This window comes from Acomys russatus, chromosome 26, assembly GCF_903995435.1.
Source record: "Acomys russatus chromosome 26, mAcoRus1.1, whole genome shotgun sequence".
Lineage (NCBI taxonomy): Eukaryota > Metazoa > Chordata > Mammalia > Rodentia > Muridae > Acomys > Acomys russatus.
Genome location: NC_067162.1, coordinates 51,917,558 through 51,941,807, shown reverse-complemented (window position 1 = coordinate 51,941,807; position 24,250 = coordinate 51,917,558). Strand labels below are relative to the sequence as shown.

Here is a 24,250-nt window from a genome sequence, read left to right as displayed (position 1 = left end):
ACACCTCACACTGGCAATGTTCCTGCCTTGGCCTCCCAAGCAGCGGAGGTGGCAATCCAGCTCTGCCAGGCCAAGCCTCATGTCAGTTTGGGAATCTGATAAAATTACGGTGGGGGGAGGGAGAGGGAGGAAAACAGAATTGAGAGCTCTGCATTTAGAGTCTTCAAAAATTAAAAAGAATGCCTTAAGCTGGTTGGTAAGTGAGTTATGCAGGTGCACACGGCTGGCCATCCTCAGAAGAGCTCTATTCTGGGAGGGGAGCCTGTAGGCACAGAGTGCCCAGGAGGCCCACATCCGAATGCTACCCAGCCTTCCTTCACATCACTCTACGTCACTGGTGGGGCCTTGATCGGAATGTTCTTTCCAAATTACACAGAACTTAGTATTCACTGGGGTCCATTTCTCTTTGTATATGTGTGGGTGGGCGGTATGTTCCTGTGCGTGTGTGTGTGTGTGTGTGTGTGTGTGTGCACATGTGCGCACATGGTCAGAAATGAGCTTTGTCACGTGCCTTGGACTGTTTTTCCGCCTTATTTTCTGAGATGGGATCTGTCACTGGACCTGAAGCTCACCAGGTCAGCGAGGCCAGCTATCCGGTGAGATTTTAGGCACGCAGAGCCGCACCCAGCTTTTTACGTGCCTAGTGGGGACCGCACTCAGGCCCTCATGCTAGCACGGCAAGAGGTTTACCCACTGAGCCATCGTCCCAGCCTCAGACAGGCCAGCTTCTCAGAAGGGGGCTCATCAGCACGGGGTACAATTTGTGGAACCTGCTCGACTACTTTTGTCCTTGTATTCAAACTCGTATCCTATAACTGATCGGTGCATGTCAGCCAAAGTTTTAGCCCCAAAGTCCCTTGCCACCCTTTCAGCTCCTGCTGCTAATGAAACCTCGGGGTTAAAAATGTCAGCGCGCCTACACGTGGACTGCCGTGATGGAAGGCAGTGGGATTGGTCAGTAACCCCGACATTTATCTCCAACCCTGTCCTACAAATTAAAACCAGGGAGGCGTCTTGTGTAAATGGCACTGGGAAGGTGATTTTTAAAAACCAGTAACATATCATGTACATGAGGGGCCAGGGAGGATGAATTTTGGGGGCAATCTGCAAGCAAAATAAATATTTAAAAAGCGTGAGTAGGCTGGAGACTAGGCTAAGTAGTAGAGTGCTTGCTCTGAATTCCAAACGCACTGGGTCCTCTTCCCAGGACTTCACCGAGACAGTGAAGCTACACACCGTAACTATGACACCCGGAGATAGAGGAAAGAGGTCAGGAGTTCATGGTCATTCTCAACTGCATAGAGAAATCCAGTCCAGCCAGCCTGAGCTACCTGAGAGCCTATCGAATTAAAATCAAACAGAAACACAACTCCAAAGAAGGAAATCATATGACTTTCCTAATTAACTTTGAAAACTCACCCTTGAAGTCAGTCTTCTTTACCACTAAACCATTCAGGGAAAAGGGCTTTGCAACCTTCCTAGGATATATCTACATGGCATATGTAAATATACATACATACACACACACACACACACACACACACACTCTCTCTCTCATTCTTGGTGGAGAAACTTACTTCAGAAAAAATATTTGGCTCAGGGGGAACAATATTTTCTATGTCCTAATAAGAGTATGGGTTTTTTTAACTTAAAAAAAAAAAAAAAAAGCCATTATCCTGCAGCTGAGGCCCTACTGGTTCCAGATGGCCACTGCTGTAAAGAATACCCCTCTATTCTTGCACTGGGACCCCGAGGTCACAAATTATCGCTGAGATGTAGGGTTATTCATGTTTCTGAACAGTTAGGTTTTGTTCAGCTTATCCACGCCATTTGTCTCAGGCTAGCCTTCAGCAACAATGGTGGTAACTGGTGCCTTAAAATGCACTGTGACAAAAAAAAAAAAAATTAAAAAATTAAAAAACGCACGGTGAGAAGGGAACCTCTCTTGTTTGTTGCATCTCTGCTCACCCCTCCCACTTGCAATGACTTAAGCTTTAAAGGAACCCAGGCAGCTACAGCTCCATATCAGCCGACACCTACGAAAACCATCCTACGCTGGTCCCTATCATTCAAGTGCGAGAAAAAATTAAAAGATTAAAAACAGTTAAAACTTTTTACCAGATTTTGAAAAAAGAAAGAAAGAAAAAAGAACGTATTTTGATTTGCTCTCTTCAAACACATATTTACTCCTTTTTTTTTTTTTGCAGGAAAAATAGTCTTGCCCATTATAATGGAATTGCATTGAACCTGCAAAGCAGAAATACATAAAAATAATGTAATATGCTAAATAAAGTAATAAGGTAAATTCTGTTCCTGCTGTCACTGGATTCTTGCTAACTGTCTCTCTCTCTCTCTCTCTCTCTCTCTCTCTCTCTCTCTCTCTCTCTCTCTCTCTCTCTGGCTTGACATCAATTAATGATTTTAATTCCAGACTCTGTAGTAGTGCCCACCACCCATTTCTCTAATTAAAATGGATGACGTGTGATGGTAACAAAGCGCACAAGATCTCTGCTTTTGTAACATTTCTATTCATTAGTATTTGTGCTTTTACAATACACAGCTTTTAGCACTAAGTGCAGCGAGGAGAAACCTGAATGAAGAGAGCATGCTCGCGACTGAACAGCCTTTATCCAGAGGGTGTGCATAGAGTCACCAGCTTGGAGAAAGTCAGTGGTTCTGAATCTCTCAGCTACACAGAAAATGGGCCTAGATCCAGAACAGAGGGTTTCAAACACTGTAGGCAAGGGTGGTGTTTGAGCCTTGAAACTAAGGCTTGCTAGGTCAGTGTTCTACCACTGAACTATATGCCTGATTAAGTTTCTACTTTTTTTTTCTTTTGAGAGAGCATTTTTGTTAAGATGTCTATGCTGGCTTCTTCTTCCTCAAGGAAACACCAAATGGTTGATGATGTCGGTTCGTGCAGCAGGAGGGCGCGGAGGACCCGGGGTAGGGGTTGGGAGGCCGTGAGGAGGCTTCTGCAGAGGATTAGGCAGGTCTTAGGGGCCGCGGTCATGGCTGAGGCCCTGGCCTTGCTCAAGGCAGTGGGACTCATGGAGGTAAAGCCGAAGACAAGGAGTGGATCCCATCACCAAGCTGGGCCGCCTGGTTAAGGACACGAAGATCTAATCCTTGGAGGAGATTTCTCTGTTCTCCCTGCCTACTAAGGAATCTGAGATTATTGACTTTTTCCTGGACGCATCTCTAAAAGATGAGGTTCTCAAGATCATGCCAGTGCAGAAGCAGACACGGGCTGGCCAGCGGACCAGGTTCAAGGCTTTTGTCGCTATTGGGGACGACAATGGTCATATTGGTCTTGGTGTTAAATGCTCCAAGGAGGTAGCCACTGATATCCAGGGGGCCATCATCTTTGCCAAGCTTTCCATCGTCCCTGTGTGGAGAGGCTACTGGGGGAACAAGCCGCACACTGTTCCGTGCGAGGTGTCAGGCCGCTGTGGCTCTGTTTTGGTGCATCTCACCCCTGAATCCAGAGACACTGGCATTGTCTCAGCTCCTGTGCCCAAGAAGCTACTGATGATGGCCGGTATTGATGACTGCTACACATCAGCCAGGGGCTATACTGCCATCCTGGGCAACTTTGCCAAGGCCACTTTTGATGGCATCTCCAAGACCTACCCGACACCCAACCTCTGGAAAGAAACTGTGCTCACCAAGTCTCATTATCAGGAATTCACTGATTGTCTTGTGAAAACCCACATTAGAGTCTCTGTTCAGAGGACCTAGGCTCCAGCTGTGGCTACCACACAGGGGATTTTATACAAGAAAAATAAAGTGAATTAACTATTTAAAAAAAAAAAAAAGATGTCTAAGCAATCCTTGAACTCACTCTAAACAAGCCTTGAGCTGGTGACATACTTGGCTTGGTTTTCTGAATCACTGGGATTAAATACCTGAACTACTAAGCTTGCCTGCATCATGCAATTAAAAATAAAAGACTTTAAGAAATATAAATTGGCCTTATATTGATTAAATAATCAGTTAATTCTTTTGGTGCTGGGAGTTCAATGTAAGAGTTCATTCAAGCTCAGCACATACTCTTCCACTGAGCTACACTCTCAGTCTCTAGGGACACCACCCCCACGCCTTCCCCGGGCCCTGGGATTATATTTATTTATTTATTTATTTGAGACAGGGTCTCGTGTATCCCCAACTAGTCTTGAACTAGCTGTGTAACTGAAGACGAAGGCTGACCCTCAGCTTCTGATCTTCTTGCCTCCGCCTCCTGAGCGCTGGCACAGCAGGTGTGTGCCAGTCTACACGGGCTGTGCACACAGCTCTGGGGATCAAAGCCAGGGCTTTGTGTACCAGGCGGGCACTCAGTGAACTGAGCACAGTCCCAGCCCTCTTTTCTAGCAGAACAGGAGAGGGAGCCTTAGCCTCCCGCTGGAATTATGGGTGTGAGCCATCTTTAAAGATTTTTAGTTTTTGTGGTGGGATTGTAGTTCAGTGGTAGAGCACTTGCTTAACATGAAGAAGGAGACACAGCTTTACCCATCACACACGTGCGCATGCGTATAAACATGTGGCCAATATTTACAGAAGTAGGATATATTGAGATTAGTTCAACAGAAAACAATTTGAAAACATTTTTGCTGCTTCATATTAGAAGATCTTAGGATCTAACTGTTCTTCTGTGAGAATCATTTGCCTAACACACTGCTCCAGAAGCATTTTCTCTCTCTGAAAACATGCTTTGCAGAAATCCATCTCGTGGAAAAGTTAAACTTAAGCTACAAGACCGCGGTTTGGCTGCTGTGTGGGTGGCAGGGCGAGAAGACACGTGCAGGACCGAGGCCCAGGCTCAGGAGAACTGAGTTCGTGTCCACCATCAGAACAGGGCATTTTAGGGATAACATTTAAGCATCACAGACGCTTCTCTTCCCATTTTCCAATATCTACTTCTTGAGTAGTGTGCTTCACAAGTGTGGGCAGGCAAGACAATGTTTTGGTTGGAGGACATGTCGTAACTCATCAAAGAAGGAATTTCAGGTTTTATGTCTTATGTAGAACCAACCAAAAATTCTGGAACTCAAATAGCTCCAGGGTAAAATAATGCTATGGAAGGAACAAACGCTTCACTGGTCGACAGAGAGTGGGCGAGGCTGTGGGGAGGATGCCCTTTTTTTTTTTTTTAAATCTGTTCTTACAATCACATTTTCCCAAGGAAGTTACAGTATCTTCTCAAAGCAGCAATGTCATTTCAAAAACAACACAGAAGGAAGAATAGGCAAAAGAAGACTTAGCGCACATCACAAGCAACAAACATACGGTGGAACTTAGCACCCGTTACAAGTGTCAAGCATGAAGTGTGATTAGCACCCATCAGAGCACTGAGGACACAGCATGACCTGGCACCATCAGAAACATCAGACACTCAGTGTTCTGCCATCAGCCTAGCTTGTTCCTCATGCGATTATACAAGCCAAGATTCATATAAAACATACTTTTTAAAAAGTATTAAGCCACAACGAGGCATGAATTACTCAAATTCTGAACATGATTGATTTTTTCTTTTTTTATTAATTTATTCAGAGTACATCTCAATTTTTATCCCCTTGCTTATCTCTTCCCCTTCCTCCCTCCCTCCCTCCCTCTTTCACCCTATTCCCCTCCCCTAGGTGTGTGACAGAAGGGGACCTCCTCCTGCACCATATGGTCACAGCCTATCAGGTCTCATCTTGGTAGCCTTCCTAGTCTTTCTCTGAGTGCCACCAGGCCTCCCCACCGAGGGGAAGTGGTCAAATATGGGGCAACAGAATTCATGTCAAAGTCAGTCCCTGCTCTCCACATAACTGTGGAGAATGTCCTGTCCCTTGGCTAGATCTGAGTAGGGGTTCAATGTTTACTGCATGTATTGTCCTTGGTTGGTGCAGGAGGTTGAGCAGACCCCCTGGGTCAAGATCGACCATCATGTTCTTCTTCTTGTAGGTTTCTAGGACTCTCTGGATCTTTCTATTTCCCTATTCTCCCATACTTCTCTCACCTAGAGTCCCAACAGGAGGTCCCTGCACCTATCCCAATCTCCTGGTAAGTGAAGACTTTCAGGGGACATCCCTGATGGGCTAATGTCCAATTATAAGTGAGTATATACCATGTGATTCTTTCTGAGTCTGGGTTAACTCACTCAATATGATCATTTCTAGTTCCATCCATTTGTCCACAAATTTCAGGATTTCCTTGTTTTTAATAGCTGAGTAGTATTCCATAGTGTAAATGTACCACAGTTTCTTTATTTATTCTTTGATTGAGGGACATTTATGTTGTTTCCAGGTTCTGGCTATTACGAATAAGACTGCTATGAACATGGCTGAGCATATGTCCTTGTTGTGTGGTGGAGAGTCTTCTGGGTATATTACAGGGAGTGGTATAGCTGGGTCTTGAGGTAGCCCTATTCTCAGTTTTCTGAGAAAGTGCCAGATTGATTTCCAAAGTGGTTGTACAAGTTTGCATTCCCACCAGCAATGAAGGAGTGTTCCCCTTTCTCCACATCCTCACCAGCATGTGGTGTCGCTCGAATTTTTGATCTTGGCCATTTAGATGGTTGTAAGATGGAATCTCAGAGTCGTTTTGATTTGCATTTCTCTGATTTTTTTTTTTAAATAGGCCAGTCACTTTTTACTTCAGCCCAAAAGATTTCTGCTCTAAGCCCATATACACTGTAAGTTTACTATGAAAAACTGAGTTCTCAGGGCACAGCATGGTCAGAGCCACAGAGACAGAGTAAAAGCTGAACTAAGGACTGAACTGTGCTTTGGGCAAATTATTAATATAAATGAAGCTATGATGAGAAACTCATTGTTGATGGTATTTTATGAAAGCATCTTGGAGATATTGGTAGAATTCTTCAGTAAAGCGTAGAAGCAAGTAACCAGCACGTATGTCTAGAGCATGAAACATTCTGCAGCGTTGGCCAGTTTCAATGCATGGAGATAGAGCATTTCTTTCTGTCACTTTCCAAGTAACCAAGCCTGCTCCCTGAGTGAAGGTCACACCCTGACCTGGCATGTTCTGTGTTTAGGAGAAGGAAGTGACTGTGGTGTGAAGGCAGTGGAGACTGTTGGGGAAGAGGTAGGGATGAAGGAGGAAGTCAGGAGACATCACTGGGAGGTGTGGCTGTGACCACAGCGCATCACAGGTGTACACATTATAGCAACAAGTGGACCTCTTACCTGCACAATTAACACCACTAATAAAAATATAAAAACAAAAACAATAGAATCCTTGCTAAGACGGACGTGTGACTATCGGAGGAAGTCCTAACACAGTTTCAACCACTTCAAAGGAAAACTGGGGGAGATGGGGGTGGGGGAGTGAGGGGTGGGGGGAGGGGTGGTGGGGGAGTAGGGGAGTGGGGGGGGGGGAGGGCTGAAGGTATAGCTCAACAATAGGATGTCTAGCACATGTGAGGCCCGGGGCATCATTTCTAGAATTAACACAGATAAATAAGTAAACAGATAAAAAATAATAATAATATTGATGGAAATTCAAACTTGTGTCACACATTCAAACTCTGCGTTTTATTATGCACAGCCTAGAAAGCTAGAGATCAGAAAACTGATCCATTGAAAAACAAACACAAATGAAGAGCAAAATTCCCCAGAGAAAGATGAATGAAAAACATCCCCAAGCTAATTTGTATAAAGAAAGTTGTTGGGCTGGGGTGGAAGAGTTCAGAGGGACGGAGCTTGCTTGACGTGCGTGAGCCTTTCAGGTCAGTCCCCAGGACTGCACAATAAAGCCAGAAGCCTCCTCAGACTGCAGAAGGACACTGCTTTCAATTTCTTACTTATTCCTTGCTATGAGATACCCCACCCCTGGAAGTGTAAACACACACCTGCACTCAGAAGTGCTACATAAGCTATGGATAAATGGAAACCCACCCAAGCCCCAAATTTTGAAAGGCTAATTATTTACAGGCATGGGGCATCTGGTTGTGGGTACTTGGGAGAGGAAGTATAAATATAGAGGGATGGATGGACATATATGCACCTTAATCTCAATCCTGGGGAGGTGGAGACAGGGGGCTCCCTGGGGCCTGCTGGTCAGCTCGAGGCACAGTGAGAGAGTCTTTCTCAAAAAGACAAAAACAAAACCAACAGAACCATAAAGAGCAACAGAGAAAGACGGTTTCCACATGGACGCACACCCCCATGGGCACTACACACATACACACTCAATAAATAAGTTCAGTATTAACATATACCCAGCCTCTATGTACAAAGTCTTAATTAAAACCATTAAAATTCACTTAGGTTCAGAGGAATATAAAGGCTTCTACTTTCTCGTTTTAAAAGTCTTCCTTTGTATTATTGTTCATTCACAACCTCACACAGATATTACAGCTGAGTGAAAACCATTTCCATTTAAGATAAAAGCAGTAAACAGCCAGCCGTGAGTGAGGGCGGCCCCTCTGACAGAGAACAGGGGCTGGTACCTCTGGGGCCTACCTCTCCTGCTCCTCCTTCATCCGCACCCTGTCCTCTTCTGAGGTGAAGGAGTCCTGGATTTTTATTCGACCCATTTTCTCCATCTTGTCATCTTTTCGATGTTTGCCAAACCTGTTGGTAATGAAAAATTCTACCTTGTCAAAAATATACACAGTGAGTTGTGCTTCCTTGAACACACACATGCTTAATGAGATACAAGCTCCCTCACAATGCTGCCCAGATGTCTTCTGAGGGTGTCTCTCTGCAATTAAAGAATACTATTACATTTTAATTAGAATATTCCAGGCAAAATCTTTTATGGAGGGCCACTCTCCAACTCCTCTGTATCCATATTTTTGTGTTGTTGGCAAAACAAAATAAAGTGAGCAAGGCTAACTAGTTTATTCTTCCTGAGGGGCTGAGAAGTGGCCCAGTTGGTAGCGTGCTTGCTCAGCATGCACAAAACCCGGTCATCCATCTCTAGCATGCCCCTCCAAAGAGACAATACGACCAGAAGGTCAAGGTCATCCTCATCTACAAAGGGATTTCAAGGCCAGCCTGAACTGCAAAAGATTTCGTCTCAAAAACACAAAGAGAAAGACTTGCAGTTGATCCCACATAATAAGCAAATAATAAATGTGTGGAATGACAAGCTGAACACTTCGGATTCCAGAAAGGAAAAAAAGAAATCTTCACAGAGGGAGTTCCTCAGAGGACTAAAGACTGAAAATCCAAAATCATCGAGTCAATGACCTCACCATAAGCAATGGCTCTTTTTTATTTTCGCCGCATAGGCTTATTGGGAACATTCATCATGGTTTAAAAACTGACAAACGTTTGCAAGCTTTAAAGCACAGAGGATAATTCATGCTCAGCCCAGCGAGCAATGCAGGAGGATGTCTTTGACTCTGGAAATCCACACCTGATCACAACCAAAGGCAAGGGATGTGCATGTGATCCGGCCATGGTCTGTGCACTGCTGAGGACGACGGATGCCAACCCCAGGGCCCTTTAAGAAAACGCCAAGCCAGTCTATGCTGGCATCCGAAACACCACAGACGCTTCCCAGCTTCGTATGAACTCGTTTTTCCTGCTGTTATTTTCCTCTATAAAAAGCCCATGTGCCCTGCGATGCTCGCCTTCCATGGTCTCCCGTCAGACTCGTGCATGAGGACTGTCAAGTCACCAGCTGTCTCCAAGAAGAAATCGCAGGCACACAGTTGCCCAAGGAAATGCTCATTAATAAAACAAAAGTGTGTGTGTGTGTGTGTGTGTGTGTGTGTGTGTGTGTGTGTGTGTGTGTGTCGAGGGTGGGGTGGGGGGCTGGGCTGGGGAACAGCTAGGCTTTCCATCTGAAGAGGTGACACAGGACAGAAAGAGGTCACATCATGGGCACAAGAATGAAAACTCCTCGTCCCAGTGTGGCTGAAGCCTTTAGGCAGCGGAGAGGCAAGAACTGAACACAGATACCATTTCCTGAAGGCCTTTCTTCCTTTCCAGACACAAGCCTGTGATTTTTCAGGAATCTCATCCAAACTGTCCTTTACGGCGAAAGGGCGTATCCTACACCCCTGTACAATCCTGTCAGACTGCAGCTGCACGCCAGCCAACTCTGGAGCCTCAGTTATAGAAGAGGGAACAGGACTAGTGGGGAGGGTTCTTTAGAAATCCACTGAGCAGCAAAACTCCCAGAGTTTCCAATAACCCTGTACCCTGGGACACTTGGAACTCCCTACCCCACACTTGGGTATGTCTTATTCTTTCCCTGAGCAACTGCCTTTCTCTTAGTCCCCTTGACCTGCTATGCTTAAAATCCTTGTTAATGTATCGTTTAACAAACTGTGACTCCTGAGAAGTCTATGCCATATTCTTTCCCTGGGTACCTTCCTGCTTCTTAATGAACTCCAACACTGCTTCATAGCAACTTGTCCTGAAATTCTTTTCTGCATCAAAGCCAAGGACCTGGTTTTACTATGTAGATTAGGGGAACTTCTCAGGTTGCTGGTAGTGATGGGGGTGGGGTGGGGGTGGGGGTGGGAGGGGCAGGGGCTTCGGGAATGGGGGTGGGGGAGAAGAGGTGGGAGGATGGGGGCCTAGGGAAATGGGAGGTGAGGGGGTTGGGGAGGGGGTGAGGAGGGTGCTAATGCTCCCAGCTGGGAGAGGAACCAGCATGACAAACTCAGTTCAGAAAGAGAAGAGCAAAGGTGTGAGCATACAGTGGACAGATAGATAAAAAGATTTCAAGTCACCGGTTGGTTAGTGGCACAGGCCATTTCTTACTTCATTTTAAACACCTGGCCACACACGAAGTATCCAGTACAGACCTCAGACAGTAACAGTAACTAAGATACACTGCACTGGCCAAAGGGTTTAGGAGATCATCATCACAGTATTATGCCAGAAAAGGCTCACATACTTTCACCACTGTTCATTTAAAATCATATATTCTAACATGTGAGAAAATCAAAGCTGGCTGCCAGTTACTTCTATAAAGCAAGTCTGTACTTGACATTTGATCTTATTTAGAAACTAGACAGTAACTACACCTGGAAAAGGGAGGAAGGGGAAGGGAAGGGAAGAAAGTCTCCACAAATTTGACTAGATCTAGGACCTGTCCACTTTTCACAGGGGATAAGATATATACTATGACTTTAAAATTAATATACATATACACACACACATATACACATATCACATATATGTATGTCTGTATCAAAGCACACACCCACACATAGCTGGGAGTTAGGCATTAGAAAGCTAAACTTCACAGAATGAGTGAATCAGACAGCAAACATAAAGACACTCACGCCAGGAAACATCACCCCAACCATCATCGAGTGAGCGCCTCCTTGCCTGAGAGCTGACTTATCTAACACAGTGCAGAGGACACACATGCCACCAGGGCATCATGGAGCCTCTGTCGTAGCTCCTGTTTAGGTAACAGGAGGGTGAGCCGGGCAAGGGAGCACACAGTGCCGTATGCTAAGGAGAATGGCGAGGTGAGCCAGAGATTTGAGGTAGAGAGTTAGAGATGGCTGTCCGGAGAAGAGGACATTGAACACAGATCAGGAAGGCATGCGGGAGCCAGCGAGACAGGCTGAGGCTGAGCCTCGAAGTCGGTAAAGTGCTTGACTATTGAGCCCCGGCACACACCAGCACCCCGTAAACTAAGCATGGTGGCACACACCCATAACCCCAGCACTCAGGAGGCACTGGCAGGAGGATCAGAAGTTCAAGGTCATCCTTAGCGTCCTAGGGAGTGTGAAGCCATCCTGGTATACGTAAAACCTTGTCTCATTATAAAACAAAACATGAGGAAAGAGCTGGCACAGAGGCCCTGAGCCAAAGAAGGAAGATTCTCTTTGAGGAATCACAAGGGCCAAAACCCAAGAATGACACTTGGGTGGCATCTGATAATAATAGTTAAACTGTAAGAAGCTGAGTCCTGGAGGGAAACTGTCCGACGCTGTGGCATAAGCCAGCTGTGCTGGGGCACAGAGGGGGACGGAGAGGCTAATACACAGAAATACTAGAATTTGCAGGTAGGGAAGACACAGGCATGATACAAAATCATTGTAGCCTCCATTGTTGCTTCCATCACCTGGACAACAGAGCTGCTATATATCCAGTGACACACACACACACACACACACACACACACACACACACGGTGGGAGAGGGGCTGCCAGGTGGCTGAGGAGTGAGAGGGATTCACAGACGAGGTCCAGCACACAGCATAAGGCTGGACAAACTGACTGTCACATGTCAGCCTAAGAATTGTGTCACTTAGCAGCAGCTGGTGTATAAACAGAATCTCCAGAAAAAGTCCATGCTCTGGGGCTGTAGAGGGGACGGACAGCATAGTCAGTAAAGTACTTGTCTGGCAAAAATGAAGAACCAAGTTTAATTCCTAGTACTCACATACAAAGGCCAGATGTGGAGGTATACACTATGACGCCAGTGCTGGGGGATGGATCACGGCTTGCTGGGTGGAAGCCTAGCCGAACTGCTGAGCCTTAAGTCCCAGTGAGAGACCATCTCAAAAGAAAAGTGGGTAGGGTCTCTCTAGGGAATACTACCCGTGCCTGTCCTTTGATCATCGCCCACAGACACGCGCGCGCGCACACACACACACACACACACACACACACACACACACACACACACCACAGAGTTCAAGTTCAAATAAATATTAGCATATTGTATTTACTTAGCTGGCTATAAAGGTAAATGATTACAGCCATTTAGTTTTCAGTTTGTAAATGTCCCTCAAATGACGCACTGTTGCCATGGTGATTCCAGTTACTCTCATTGAGAAGATAATGTAAAGTCTGTGCATTGAGTAATCCTACTGGGGAAAACTGAGATTTATCAGTCTGTGGATGTTTTTGAACCCAGGCCTTGAGTACGCTATACAAACAGTCTACCATTGAATGACAAGTTGGAAAAACTCGGCTGTGTGTTCATTCTTCCTTATAATCCAGGGATGAATGACGAATGTCCACTTTCCATTGTCACACCAGTCCCACCATTGTCATACCAGTCCCAGGTCAGCAGCACAGCGGACCCCAGACCCACAATGCAAGCCAGGATACCCGAGAATGGCTGTGGGAAAGAGGTGGGGTAAGGCCTGCCTTTGGCCATGAACAGAAAAGCTAAAGGCAAGTAAAACAGCCCCAACTGGATGTACTAACTGCTGCTTCTAGGTAGAGAGAACCGTGGCTAACAATTAACGCCTGCTAGGCTCTCCCTGAGAGGAAACGGTCGCCCTCGGTTTTCTGTAAGGCAGCAGAAATACTATGGAAATAGCCTGTCATTTATACTGTGACAGTTCCACTGCTGCTAAAACCAGAAAAAACATGCTGAATGGTAACACAGTGTTCTGTTCTAGATAAAATCTTAAATGCCCGTTGGTTGTGAGGAAAGGGCTTTCCCCAAAACAATGTTTTAAACATGATGCAATAAAAAGTAAGTTATAAAATCCTGCTGCCGTATGCACAAGTAGGACCTCCAGATCCAATTAGTTTACAGTCCTTGAAGAATAAGGTTAAAAAAAATCCAGTTATTTATTTATTATGTATACAGCACTCTATCTGCATGTACACCCGCAGGCCAGAAGAGGGCACCAGATCCCATTATAGATGGTTGTGAGCCATCCTGTACTTGCTGGGAATTGAACTCAGGACCTCTGGAAGAGCAGTCAGTATTAACTGCTGAGCCATCTCTCCAGCCCAAGAATAAGTTTTTAAATAATACTTTCTTCAAAACAGTCAAGTGAAATGCCACTGGAGTCTGGTATTTTTCGGTGCTAATTACGAGGGGCCCGTGACTCAGGAGGACTTTGCCATGGTGTGTACCCGACTATTTACCTCAGGCAATATGCAGTTTACAATGCATGACACTGTATGGCTGTAGGAGAGTTCTTAGCTGGATCGTTTATTAGTTGGGCCTCAGCCCCCAGGCACCAGCACCTCCAGCCCAGCTCCACACTGAACTTTGTCCTGTATCTTGTCACCATTTCCAGACCTAGTGTGGTTCATCTGATCACTTCCTCTATCTGAGAACTGACTTCTTTCTGGAATCTTCATTTGCTTTTGATGTCTGCATGCCAGCAACGCATGCTGCCTTTGGCCACTGCTGGCATGGACAACGCTGCCATATGCTCTGAAGACCCTTCGGGCATATCAGCTCCCCTGTAAGCCAGTTGAAGACTGCAGACCTACGAATCCAACACCAGCCTGAGTTCACATGATGCAGAGCACGGGCTTAGCCTGTCACAGCAAAACGCCGTCGCCTTCCACTGTCATTGCTCTAGAGCTCCTGAGGCCCGAAGTTGCTCTAGAAAACTCTTTCAGTGGATTCTGATGCTACTAGTGTCTTTTCTACATTCTAGATGCATCAGCTTCCCCAAACCCTTGGGGTTTGAATGTGACATGACAAGCTGCTTTCCATTCCTACCACTATGGACTTTGAACCACAATAAATGCTTCTTTCCTTAGAGAATGCCTTTGCCAGGGTTTTTGCATGGTAATGAGAAAAGTAACTGATATGCCCTTGAACACAACCATAAACTTATTTTTGTTTAAAATCCTAACCACTCTAGATTTTATATGAAGAAAAAGACCAAACAAAACTCCAGCCATAAACCTTTGTAGATTTAATTGGTTTTTTTTTTTGTTTGTTTTTTGGTTTTTTTTTCTTTTGCATTCTTACTAACTGTAGACAAATGTTCATGTTTCTGGAAATCAAAAGATTCACCTCCCAGTCCAGTCATCACTTGACAGAATAAACAAACAAACAAACAAAAACAAAAACACTGAGGCTCAGGAGCCTCTGGGAGTTGTCCAGAGTCCCAATGCAGGCTGTGATTAGAGCACCTCGGGCTCAGTGGGTCTGAGCTTGGCCACTCCCAAGAGAAAATAGAATTCTAGCATCTGTTCGAAGTTCACTCTGCACTTCCTAAGACACACAACTAGGCCCCGGCGAGGCTCATTTGACTGCGGCATTACACTTAACTGGAATTTCCTGAGTTCTAATGTTGTGCTTTATCTGATAGCTCCCACATCAACTTGTGGAAGTGGTGTTGTTTCCACAGGGGAGACCCCAAGCAAGGAGCCCAGGGGAGTCTACTGACAGTGAGAGAGCAGTAATACCCAATGCTCTCTCAACCCAACCCAGATACCCAGTACTTGAAGAGCCAAAGACTGCATCCACGTTGTTATAAACAAGAGCAGGCAACTGATTTGCTCCGCGTTTCAATACACGGGAAAAGGTTGGGAAGAGAGAGTCACAGGGAAGTTGCTTCCTGTGCAGGCATGCTGGCCTGAGTTCAAGCTCCAGCACGCTCACACCGTGATCTGCAACTGTAATCAATCCCACTGCCCAGGAGACAGAGACGGGCACAGTCTCGTGGCTTGCTATCCAGCCATTCTAGCCAAACTGGCAAGGCCCAATCCTGTTGAGACCCCTTGTCTCAGAAAACAGAACGTGATCAAGGTAGACATCTGATGTCCACACAACATACATAATACACTAGTATCCACTAGTATCACACACACCCCACACGTGATAACCTTGTACCATTATACCACTGCCACCTACGGGACATGGGAAGACCAGGAGTTTGAAGGCCAAGTGCACTAAAGAGAATCACAAAAAACTGCTCACAGCCACTCACAGGGCACTGCCCACATTTCTATCTTCAATGGCAAGCCAAATGTTAAAGGTTCAGTCTGGCGTATGCAAATATTGCCAAAGGCTTGTCAAAGACCAGCCCGGCTGGCCGGAGCGGGAGCAACTTCAAGGACTGAGGAGCAGAAATTCATTGGAAACAGAATGCTCGCAGCTTCAGTCTACACTTCCAGGAGCTCAGACTGCTTTATAAAAGAAGAATGGGGGAGGGGGAGCCACTTGTAATCTGTCCTTCGTGTCATGATTGTGCAGTTTTGTGACACTTTGAGAAATTGTTACTATGAAAGTGGCTGATTTGCTCAGCAGTGGGTTGTGGAAATGATGGGACGAATCAGGGGAGAGGGGACTGATTATGGAAAGCAGAAAGCTCCTATTTGCAGGTGAAAAGGCACCAGTAATCAGCAAGGATAAGAAAGGAGGCTGAGAGAAAAGGCGCCAGACAACCTGTCAGTGCTTTTGTCAGATGGGTGTGGCTTCCCCAGCGAGGGGAGGGTAGCAGGGGTGCTCTTTACAGGCAAATCCACAAACTCTACAGCCATTATTTTTGATTGTGTACAGTTCTCATCAGCACTAGTCTGATTGGTTTAATAAACTGAACGTGTGCTGCTTGGCACGCAGGGAAGAATAGTGACTTTTCTTTAAAAGGAAGAATGGCTTCTAACCAACCTGTAACAGCCTCAGACTTACAATATGCCCTGGATGGAAGTCATTTCCTTTTCCGTAGTCCTACTAAATGTTCCCGTAAGTGCACACCACCCTGCCAGCCAACCAAGGATGCACTGACACGCCTGGGGACCTGATGCTTCAAAACCCAAAATGGATGTGGGGCGAGGAAACAGTAAAACTACAATAGAAATCTGAAAAGAATATGGAGAAAGGGGAGGTAAGTCAGCACAGAACCAATTCTGACCTAGCAATAAAAGGTCTTAAAGAAACACACACACACACTACATAAAAGCTGGGGTTCAGGCATAAAGATATGGGGACAAGGCACAAAAGGTAACCCTTCCGGACACGAGACGTTTGCATCGATAACTCAGGCGTCATCGGTGACCTGTACATACGTTCTGATGAGGTTCATGCTGACCACAAGGCTGGAGTCCAGCCATCAGCTCAGAGCCCACAAGACGTGGTCTCCAGGACTTCTTCTTGCAAAAAGAGTTCAATTAGTAATTGCTGTTCCACACCAGGTGTTTATAAGGCTTGTTACACTTTATTTATTTTTTTTATACATCTTACCCATACCAGTAATCAAGGCACGCTAACCCCATAACCTCTACCATCTAAATGCAAATGATATGTAAATTATATTCTGTTTCTCATCTGAGTGCACCAACTTTATGATAATGTGCACACGCGCACACGCACACACACACACACACGCACACACACTTTCCCATATGCTTAAACACAGGGAAACAAAGCAGGATTCTAATTTTGCTAAACACTTCCTTTTGCAACAATCCAAGTCACGTCCACTTGCGGCGGTTCTGAGGGCGCCTTTCTCTCCTGGCTCCTTCTCTCTGGGCTCCTCTGGCCCCGCCACGCTCCTAATTCTTGCTCCGTTCATTTAATGCATTATTGTTTCATAATACAATACCACAAATTGCAAATTACATTTGGCTCAAGGAGTGATTATGAAAAACTATGATCGCGGCCGCCTTCGCTCACATCACGCTGATAATAATGAGGGCCTGATTGAGTTCGAAGCAGCCGCGTGGCGATGAGAAGGGTCAATCCGAGTGTTTCTATTAAGCTTCCTTTGTCAAACCCAACACTTTGCCAGGTCAGAGGCAAATAATCACACCCTGCATCTGGTTTCCATGGTTACCCTTCAGCCTGAGAAGAGCAGGGCACTACTGCCCGGAGGCAGTCCCCACCCCCATACCTCCAAGAGAAATGTAACATTGTTTTGGGGAGTCTCTTGGGCTCCCCGGACCAACAATTCAAACAGAGGTTTTTTGCACGCCTGGTACTGGGGTTTTGCACGTCTATGGCTCTTTGGGGTAGCATTATCATCCTATGTGCATAAGTCCACTTAAGCTATATGTGTACACACACACACACATATATGCATTGTATGTACTTTTAGACAAACTTTAAAATAAAGTTTCTCTGTGGACTTTTAGTATTAGTCATCACTCCTTACCGGTCTCTTCCCAGTGAAGGCTGCCCTCCCTGTTTTCCCATCCCCACTTCATAGCACCTATCGGCACTGCCCTTGGCTGCCTTCAGAGCCTGAGGACAGACCCTATTGTTGAAGATGGCACACACTTTCTCCACACACAGGGTTGGAGGATGGAGCTGGATCTAATGTGATCTACTCCTCTCAAAGACCTAGCGCGCGCGCACACACACGCACACACACACACACACACACACACACACACACACATTGAAGAATGTACCTCATTCTAATGGGAAAGAATATGTCTAGCCAATACTCAGCTAGTTGAAAACACTAACAATATGGAAACATTCACTCTTTAGTTGGAAATATTCACCCTCCACCTTGCATGCTTACAAATGCCACAAAGAAAAATAACAGGGGTTGTCATAAAATTTCAAAACAAAAAAAAAAAAAAAAAAAGCCTTGGATCTCTGGGTTTTGCCTTCTGAAACTTAGAAGGTAAGAACTTCCCTAAAGATCTCATTATCTGCAAAGCTCGACGTCGGTCAGCACTTTTTTTCTGTCGATGACAGGAAACAATTTCTGTGGGTTCACACTTCTTCCAGGATGTTCCCCACACAGTAAATTAAGAGGTACAGATGATCACAGCTTATCTTTAGGTAAATTTGCATAGTCAGATCAGACTTGAAGAAGCTGAGGCATTGAAGGCTGACAGGCTGCCCTGAGAGCCAGGTACCAAAGGTCAGCGGCCTTCTGAGAGCGCAGAGACTTCACTGACTCCCCAGCACGCCACCCTCTTAGGGGACACAGGCGATGCAAAACTGCACATTTGCTGGTGAGCTCCTCTTGCAGAGCTCTTGGAGGCTGACATTTTCTATCAACAGAAACGGAAGGTGACACCAAATGCTAACAGTGGCTCTTCCCCAGCCCAGATCACTCCCAGGATGCACAGCACAGGGTGCCAGGATTCCACTGGCTGAGAATCCAGCTGATAGTAAGGTTCCCAGTGCTGGCAAGGTTCAGGGTTGAAAGTGCAAGGGGTCAGAACAAGGAGAGGTACCTACTGTCCCTTCACTAACCCACACGCCCCACTATGCGCAGGATGTAAACCTTGTAGTTAGGTAAGTAGTTAAACAGAGAATCTGTGTGTCTGATCATTGGATGGGACTCAGTCTGTGTGTGCTATCAGATGCCAGGTCCTTCATTAGCAGTCATAAGCAAGAGAGGTGCTCAGTGACGACCAGACAGTGTCCTATCACACCATCAAGAGGCCCTGCCACCATTGCAGCTGCCTCCACATGGTGTCATCACTTGGATGCCCCTGTCTGGAGCTGGAGACCGCTGGGTCTTAATGACTGTACGATAACCACAGGGTGTGGGCAAGCCGAAGCTTACTGTGAGCCACACACGTGGGCATCTCATAGGCAGGCAGCACCCACACAGCTTCTGGAGTGAAAATACTCAGAGGGTCCACGTGGGAGACAGTTCAGGCACAGCGAAGCTGGGAGGATAAGAAAACTCCAACAGTTCATCCCAGTTGGCCAACAGGCAGCACAGTGACCTCCCAGAACTTTCACGCATGCTTTCTACTCGGTTCTTGAGGTTAAGTGTGAATGAGGAAGAAATGAGAAAATGAAGAAAAGCAGGCAAGTCATGCTAAGTGCTGGGGAGTGTGCCCAAGAAAGGCACACGCCAAGGACTAAGTCAAGCTGCTGGGACTGTGTGTGTGTGTGCGCGTGCGTGCGTGTGTGTGTGTGTGTGCGTGCGCGCGTGTGTGCGTGGGCGTGTGTGTGTGTGTTCAGGTGAACTTGTGTAGAGTACCAAGGTCAGCTATGGAGTGTCCTTACTCTGGTGATATCCATTTTGATTTTGATATTTTTAGGCATGGTCTCTTACTGGCCTGGAACTTAATGAATTAAGACAAGCTGGCTCAAGAATCAATCAAACAAACAAACAAAACCCATCGGTTTTGGGAACCACACTTAGACCTCTTGTGCTTTAATCAACGGAGCTATTTTCTGGAGCTCAAAAGCAACACTATGTCGGTGTTAAGCTGACTGTAAAATACTTGTGTTGATAAAGCAATGGTCCTTGGGCATCCACCAAAATGCACAGCTTGTGATCCCTCAGCACACAGTACCCCTGGAATCTGACTCTGAGGGACAGTCCTGGGAACCACCGGATAACAACACAAACATGTATGGCAAACATCTGAACAGCGGCATTGCCATTACATGTCCTCTCTAGACCAGTAGGCAGCTCAGTGGCCTTAGCACTTCAGAGTCTTGTGTGCCATGCGGAGTTGGTGGCATCTTCCACATCACTTACTAGAGCTCAGTAGCTTCTCTGCCCTGAAAAACACCAGACAGTGACACACCTGCCAAGGGGATGTGAATCCAAGAAGGTTCAAAGGACTGTGATCAATTTTTTATCCTAACCCCCCCCAAAGGCCTCTCTCTCTCTGTCTCTCTCTCTCTCTCTCTCTCTCTCTCTCTCTCTCTCTCTCTCTGGGCTGCTTCTAAGACTGGAACAGGATGGTACTTCCTGGAAAGATGGTTTGATGAGTGCCGACAGCCACCCTCCCAGGCAGATAAAATCTACTGTCCTGGAGCAGCCCTGCGCATGACGTACCTAGAACAAGAATGTGGTGGTGCTTCAGGGAGACACTGGAGTCAGCACAAAAAACACCACAACCCTGTGATTAAGACCTTCTGCATCACTGAGAGAATCATAGGCTACTTCCGTGACACACACACACACACACACACACACACACACACACACACTGTTTGATAGTGATGGCTAGGGCAGGGGAGGTGGCTCAGTGGGCAGGGTGCTTGCCTACCACACAGGAAGCCCTGGGTGGAGAGGAGAGTTCAAGGTTATCCCTGGCTACATGGCAAGTTTAAGGCTACATGATATCGTCTCTCAAGAAGAGGAGTGAGGGGCCAATATTACAAGCAATGTAAAGGATGTGGCACACCGCTAACTGAAACAGTCATCCTTACACAATACACACTGTTTCTCATAAGACTAGACGCATCAGCTTCCCTTTGCAGGAGCTTCTCTCTTCCTGGAAAACCACCAGCACCTCCTAAGTGTTGAACATAAGGCTCTCAGACATTTGAAGTCTAGGTAAACCAAAGTGGCATGGCCTTTGGTCTTGTGCCACTGTGGAGTGGGGGATGGTGTGTGGCAGCCCAGCACTATAACAGATGCAATTTTGAGTCCTTGAGGCCATTTGGCCTTAAACAACAGGGCTAGAGAGGCAGTGCCCACAGCCGGATCCAAAACCGGTCTGTGAACTGCTGGCCCAAACAGTACTCCCCATCCTCCTCCTCTCAGCAGAGTCGGAATCTGGCTGGGTCGGGAAATATGTTCCTTGAAGACGGAGCTACACTTCTGTGGCACAAGCCAAGCTGCACCAAGCTGGACCACCACAGATCACCCCAGCCATCACACAGAAATGGGATGGGGAGAGCTGTAGGACACCTGAGCATCCAACACCTTTCCCAATCAGCTGCACGCAATTCTGTCCCAGCAGCGTGTGCCCTCGGGCTCTCAAGGAGGGACTAGGGGAGAGGCTGTCTACCCAGCTGTAGGAAAGCCACCATCCTTGCTGAGCAAAGACTTTCCAGAGGGTCCTTTTGGGGAGCAGGGAGCACTGGCCCTCCTGGGAAGAACCCCTTGTTTATGCTCTAGAAGTAAAGCCCAATAAAGTCGCTGGTGCTCCAGGGTGAGCTTCAGAAGCACTGCGCCTTGGTTTGTTATGACCTTGGAGCAAAGGAGGATGTTTATGTTTCCTCCATAATGATTTCCCAGAATTCCCTGAGAGTACGGTCATGAGATAGACAGTGGCCAGTAGATGCCTGGACTCTGGGGCTGGAGAGATGGCTCAGTGGGTATGTTCTTGCTACCGAGGCATGAAGACCTGAGTTTGGATCCCCAAGGCCCATGTACACACCTGCAGTGCAAACCTGAAAACCCAGAACCGGTGCAATAGGGACAGGGAAGTTCTTGGGGTTTTCTGGACAGACATTTTTAGCTAAATCTATCTGTTCAAACCCAAAAAAATACTTTAAAGAGGAGAGCAAATGAAGGAAAAAAACTGATGTCACCTGCCAGGTTCAACAAGGTGCACACTCGCACACACACATACACACACAGGTGCAACACACAGGTGTAACACATACACACACAGGTGTAACACATACACACACAGGTGCAACACACACACACCACACACACATGCATGCACACACACACATGCATGCATGCACACACACACATACATGCATGCACACAATGCAACAAGCATCAGCTCAGGAGCCAGAGTCCCAGGTCTTCCTGCCTTGCTTGCGCTATGATATGAACTCATGTGACTAGCGGGAACTGGTTTGGTCTCTTTGAGCCTCGGCTGCTTCCTTGGAAAGACTCAGGCTTCCTCCCAGCTTTACTGTCAGGGCTACGAGAAATGTACCCCACGACAGGCACTCGGGGGATATTAACTACTTATATCATTGCTGCTCTTAACTTCCACTTCATAGAAACTGGTGATTGGGACAGAAAGAGCCTTGGAAGAAGGAAGGCTGACACGGCTTTCTCCTTTCCCTCTTGCTACCGTCAAGAGTGCTGAGGTGGCGGCCAGAGCTGCAACGGTGTGACCACGCTGGGGACAGAAACATACGGACATGGACACTCACTTACAGCAGCAGCAGAGTGTAAGGAGACAAACTGCTCACAAAAGAGGGGGCTCGTGCCAAGGAATACCACTCAGACTTGAAAGGAGGGAAACTGTGACACGCAGCAACTGTGGATAAAATCCGGGGGACGTCACATCATGTGGCATCAACCAGGGGAAAAGAGATTAATAATGCTGGACGATGCCCCCTCTGTAAGGGCTTAGAGAGGCTAGATTCACAGGGAGGGTGGGAGAGGACAGCAACCCAGGAGGCACTGTTGAATGGGCTTAGAATGCCAGGTATGCAAGATGACGGAGCTCTGGGGACGGAAGGTGTGTGACGCAATGCCACTGAACTGCACCCCAAATGGTCAAGCTGGCAAACAATGTGCTACGCATATTTCAGTGCAACTTGAAAACAGCAGAACACAGGCTCGGAATACAGCTCAGCTGGTAGAGCGCGTGCCTGGAATGGTAGAGGCCCAGTCCCATATGCAGCACGGCATATAACCAGGCATGCTGGTGCGGACCAGCACGTGGGAAGTGGGAGGCGAAGGACCAGGAGTTCAAGGTCATTGTCAACTATACAGCGAATCCTAGACTACTCTATGCTACAGAAAACCCTGTTTTGTTTTTTTTTTAAATCCAAGTAACAACATCAGTATCACAATTATAGTAATAAAATATGTATTCGGGATGGTTGGGTGAAAAGGAGGTTAGACAGGTAAATGCTAACCCTGGCTTGTTCAAAGCCATCTATTTAGATTGGTGCCACGGCCGCAGAAATACCATCATGGAGGCTGCTTCTTCGCATGTGCTCCAAGGAGGCGTGCCCTTCTCGGCCACCTCCCCACATACATCCCATATTCAGGTCACACTACCTGAAGGTCACGCCCACAATTCGCAGCAAGTAATTTCTCCATAAATAACCAATGCTGCCATGGACTGACAAAGGCTTTTGGTATGAGACTTGGCGATGCTTTTTGTTTTCTCCCTGTTGCTGCTGATGTAGTTTGGGTCGCCCCTAGTTGTCCAGCGAAGAGATCCCCATCCTTTTTGGAACCCACTGCGCTTTCACCTTGGCCGCTTGCTGTCCATCACCTATGCGGCTAGAAGAACGGAGAAGCTTCTTTCTGGGGGAGGAAAGGCCTTTTCACGGTTTCTTGTGCTACATGGAAATGGTAGAAATGCCGCTTACGTGGGCATTGCTTCTTACACAACTTACACCTGTAGGACAGGGGGATGGAGAGGCGGCCCGCTGGCTAAGAGCCCTCACCGCTCTTTTCGGAAGACCTGAATTCAGTTCTCACCAGATTGCAACTACCTGCAATCCTACCTCTGGAGGATCAGATGCCCTCTTTTTCACTTGGCATAACCCCTACCATGAATAAGAAAAATATTAAAATTGGATCTAAAATAATGAATTGCAAAGTTAACTCTCAATAAAAAATATGGCTAGACAAGGTGTGGGTTTTTGTTTGTTTTGCTTTGCTTTTTTGTCTAAATGACAGGGTTCTACACTGAAAGGAAAAGACTGGGACTCTGGGGATAAAAGATATTGACATCACAGGTGAAGCCATGGTAGAAGGTGGCACATGATAAGAAATTTTCATATGAATAAACTTATACAAGTGGCCTGGGAGACAGCTCTGTTGATAAAGCGCCTGCCAAGCATCCACAAAGCCTGAGGTTTGACGCCAACCACTGCAAAAGAGGAAGAGGAAGAGAAGGAAGGAGACAGGTAGAAAGGTCAAAGGAGGGAGGGAGGGAGGGAGGGGGAGAGACAGAATAAATAAAGCTGGT

At 46.5% G+C, this 24,250-nt stretch overlaps 1 protein-coding gene and 1 pseudogene across 1 annotated transcript in view; one reads left to right on the top strand and one right to left on the bottom strand.

Moving 5' to 3' along the window:
- The window catches only part of Pard3 (par-3 family cell polarity regulator), a 524,608-nt gene that overhangs the window by 134,638 nt on the left and 365,720 nt on the right, over positions 1–24,250 (bottom strand). The window contains 1 exon segment of the mRNA XM_051169253.1: positions 8,466–8,576. Within this exon segment, the coding sequence (XP_051025210.1) occupies positions 8,466–8,576 (111 nt within the window).
- On the top strand, positions 2,908–7,060 carry LOC127209618 (40S ribosomal protein S2-like; annotated as a pseudogene).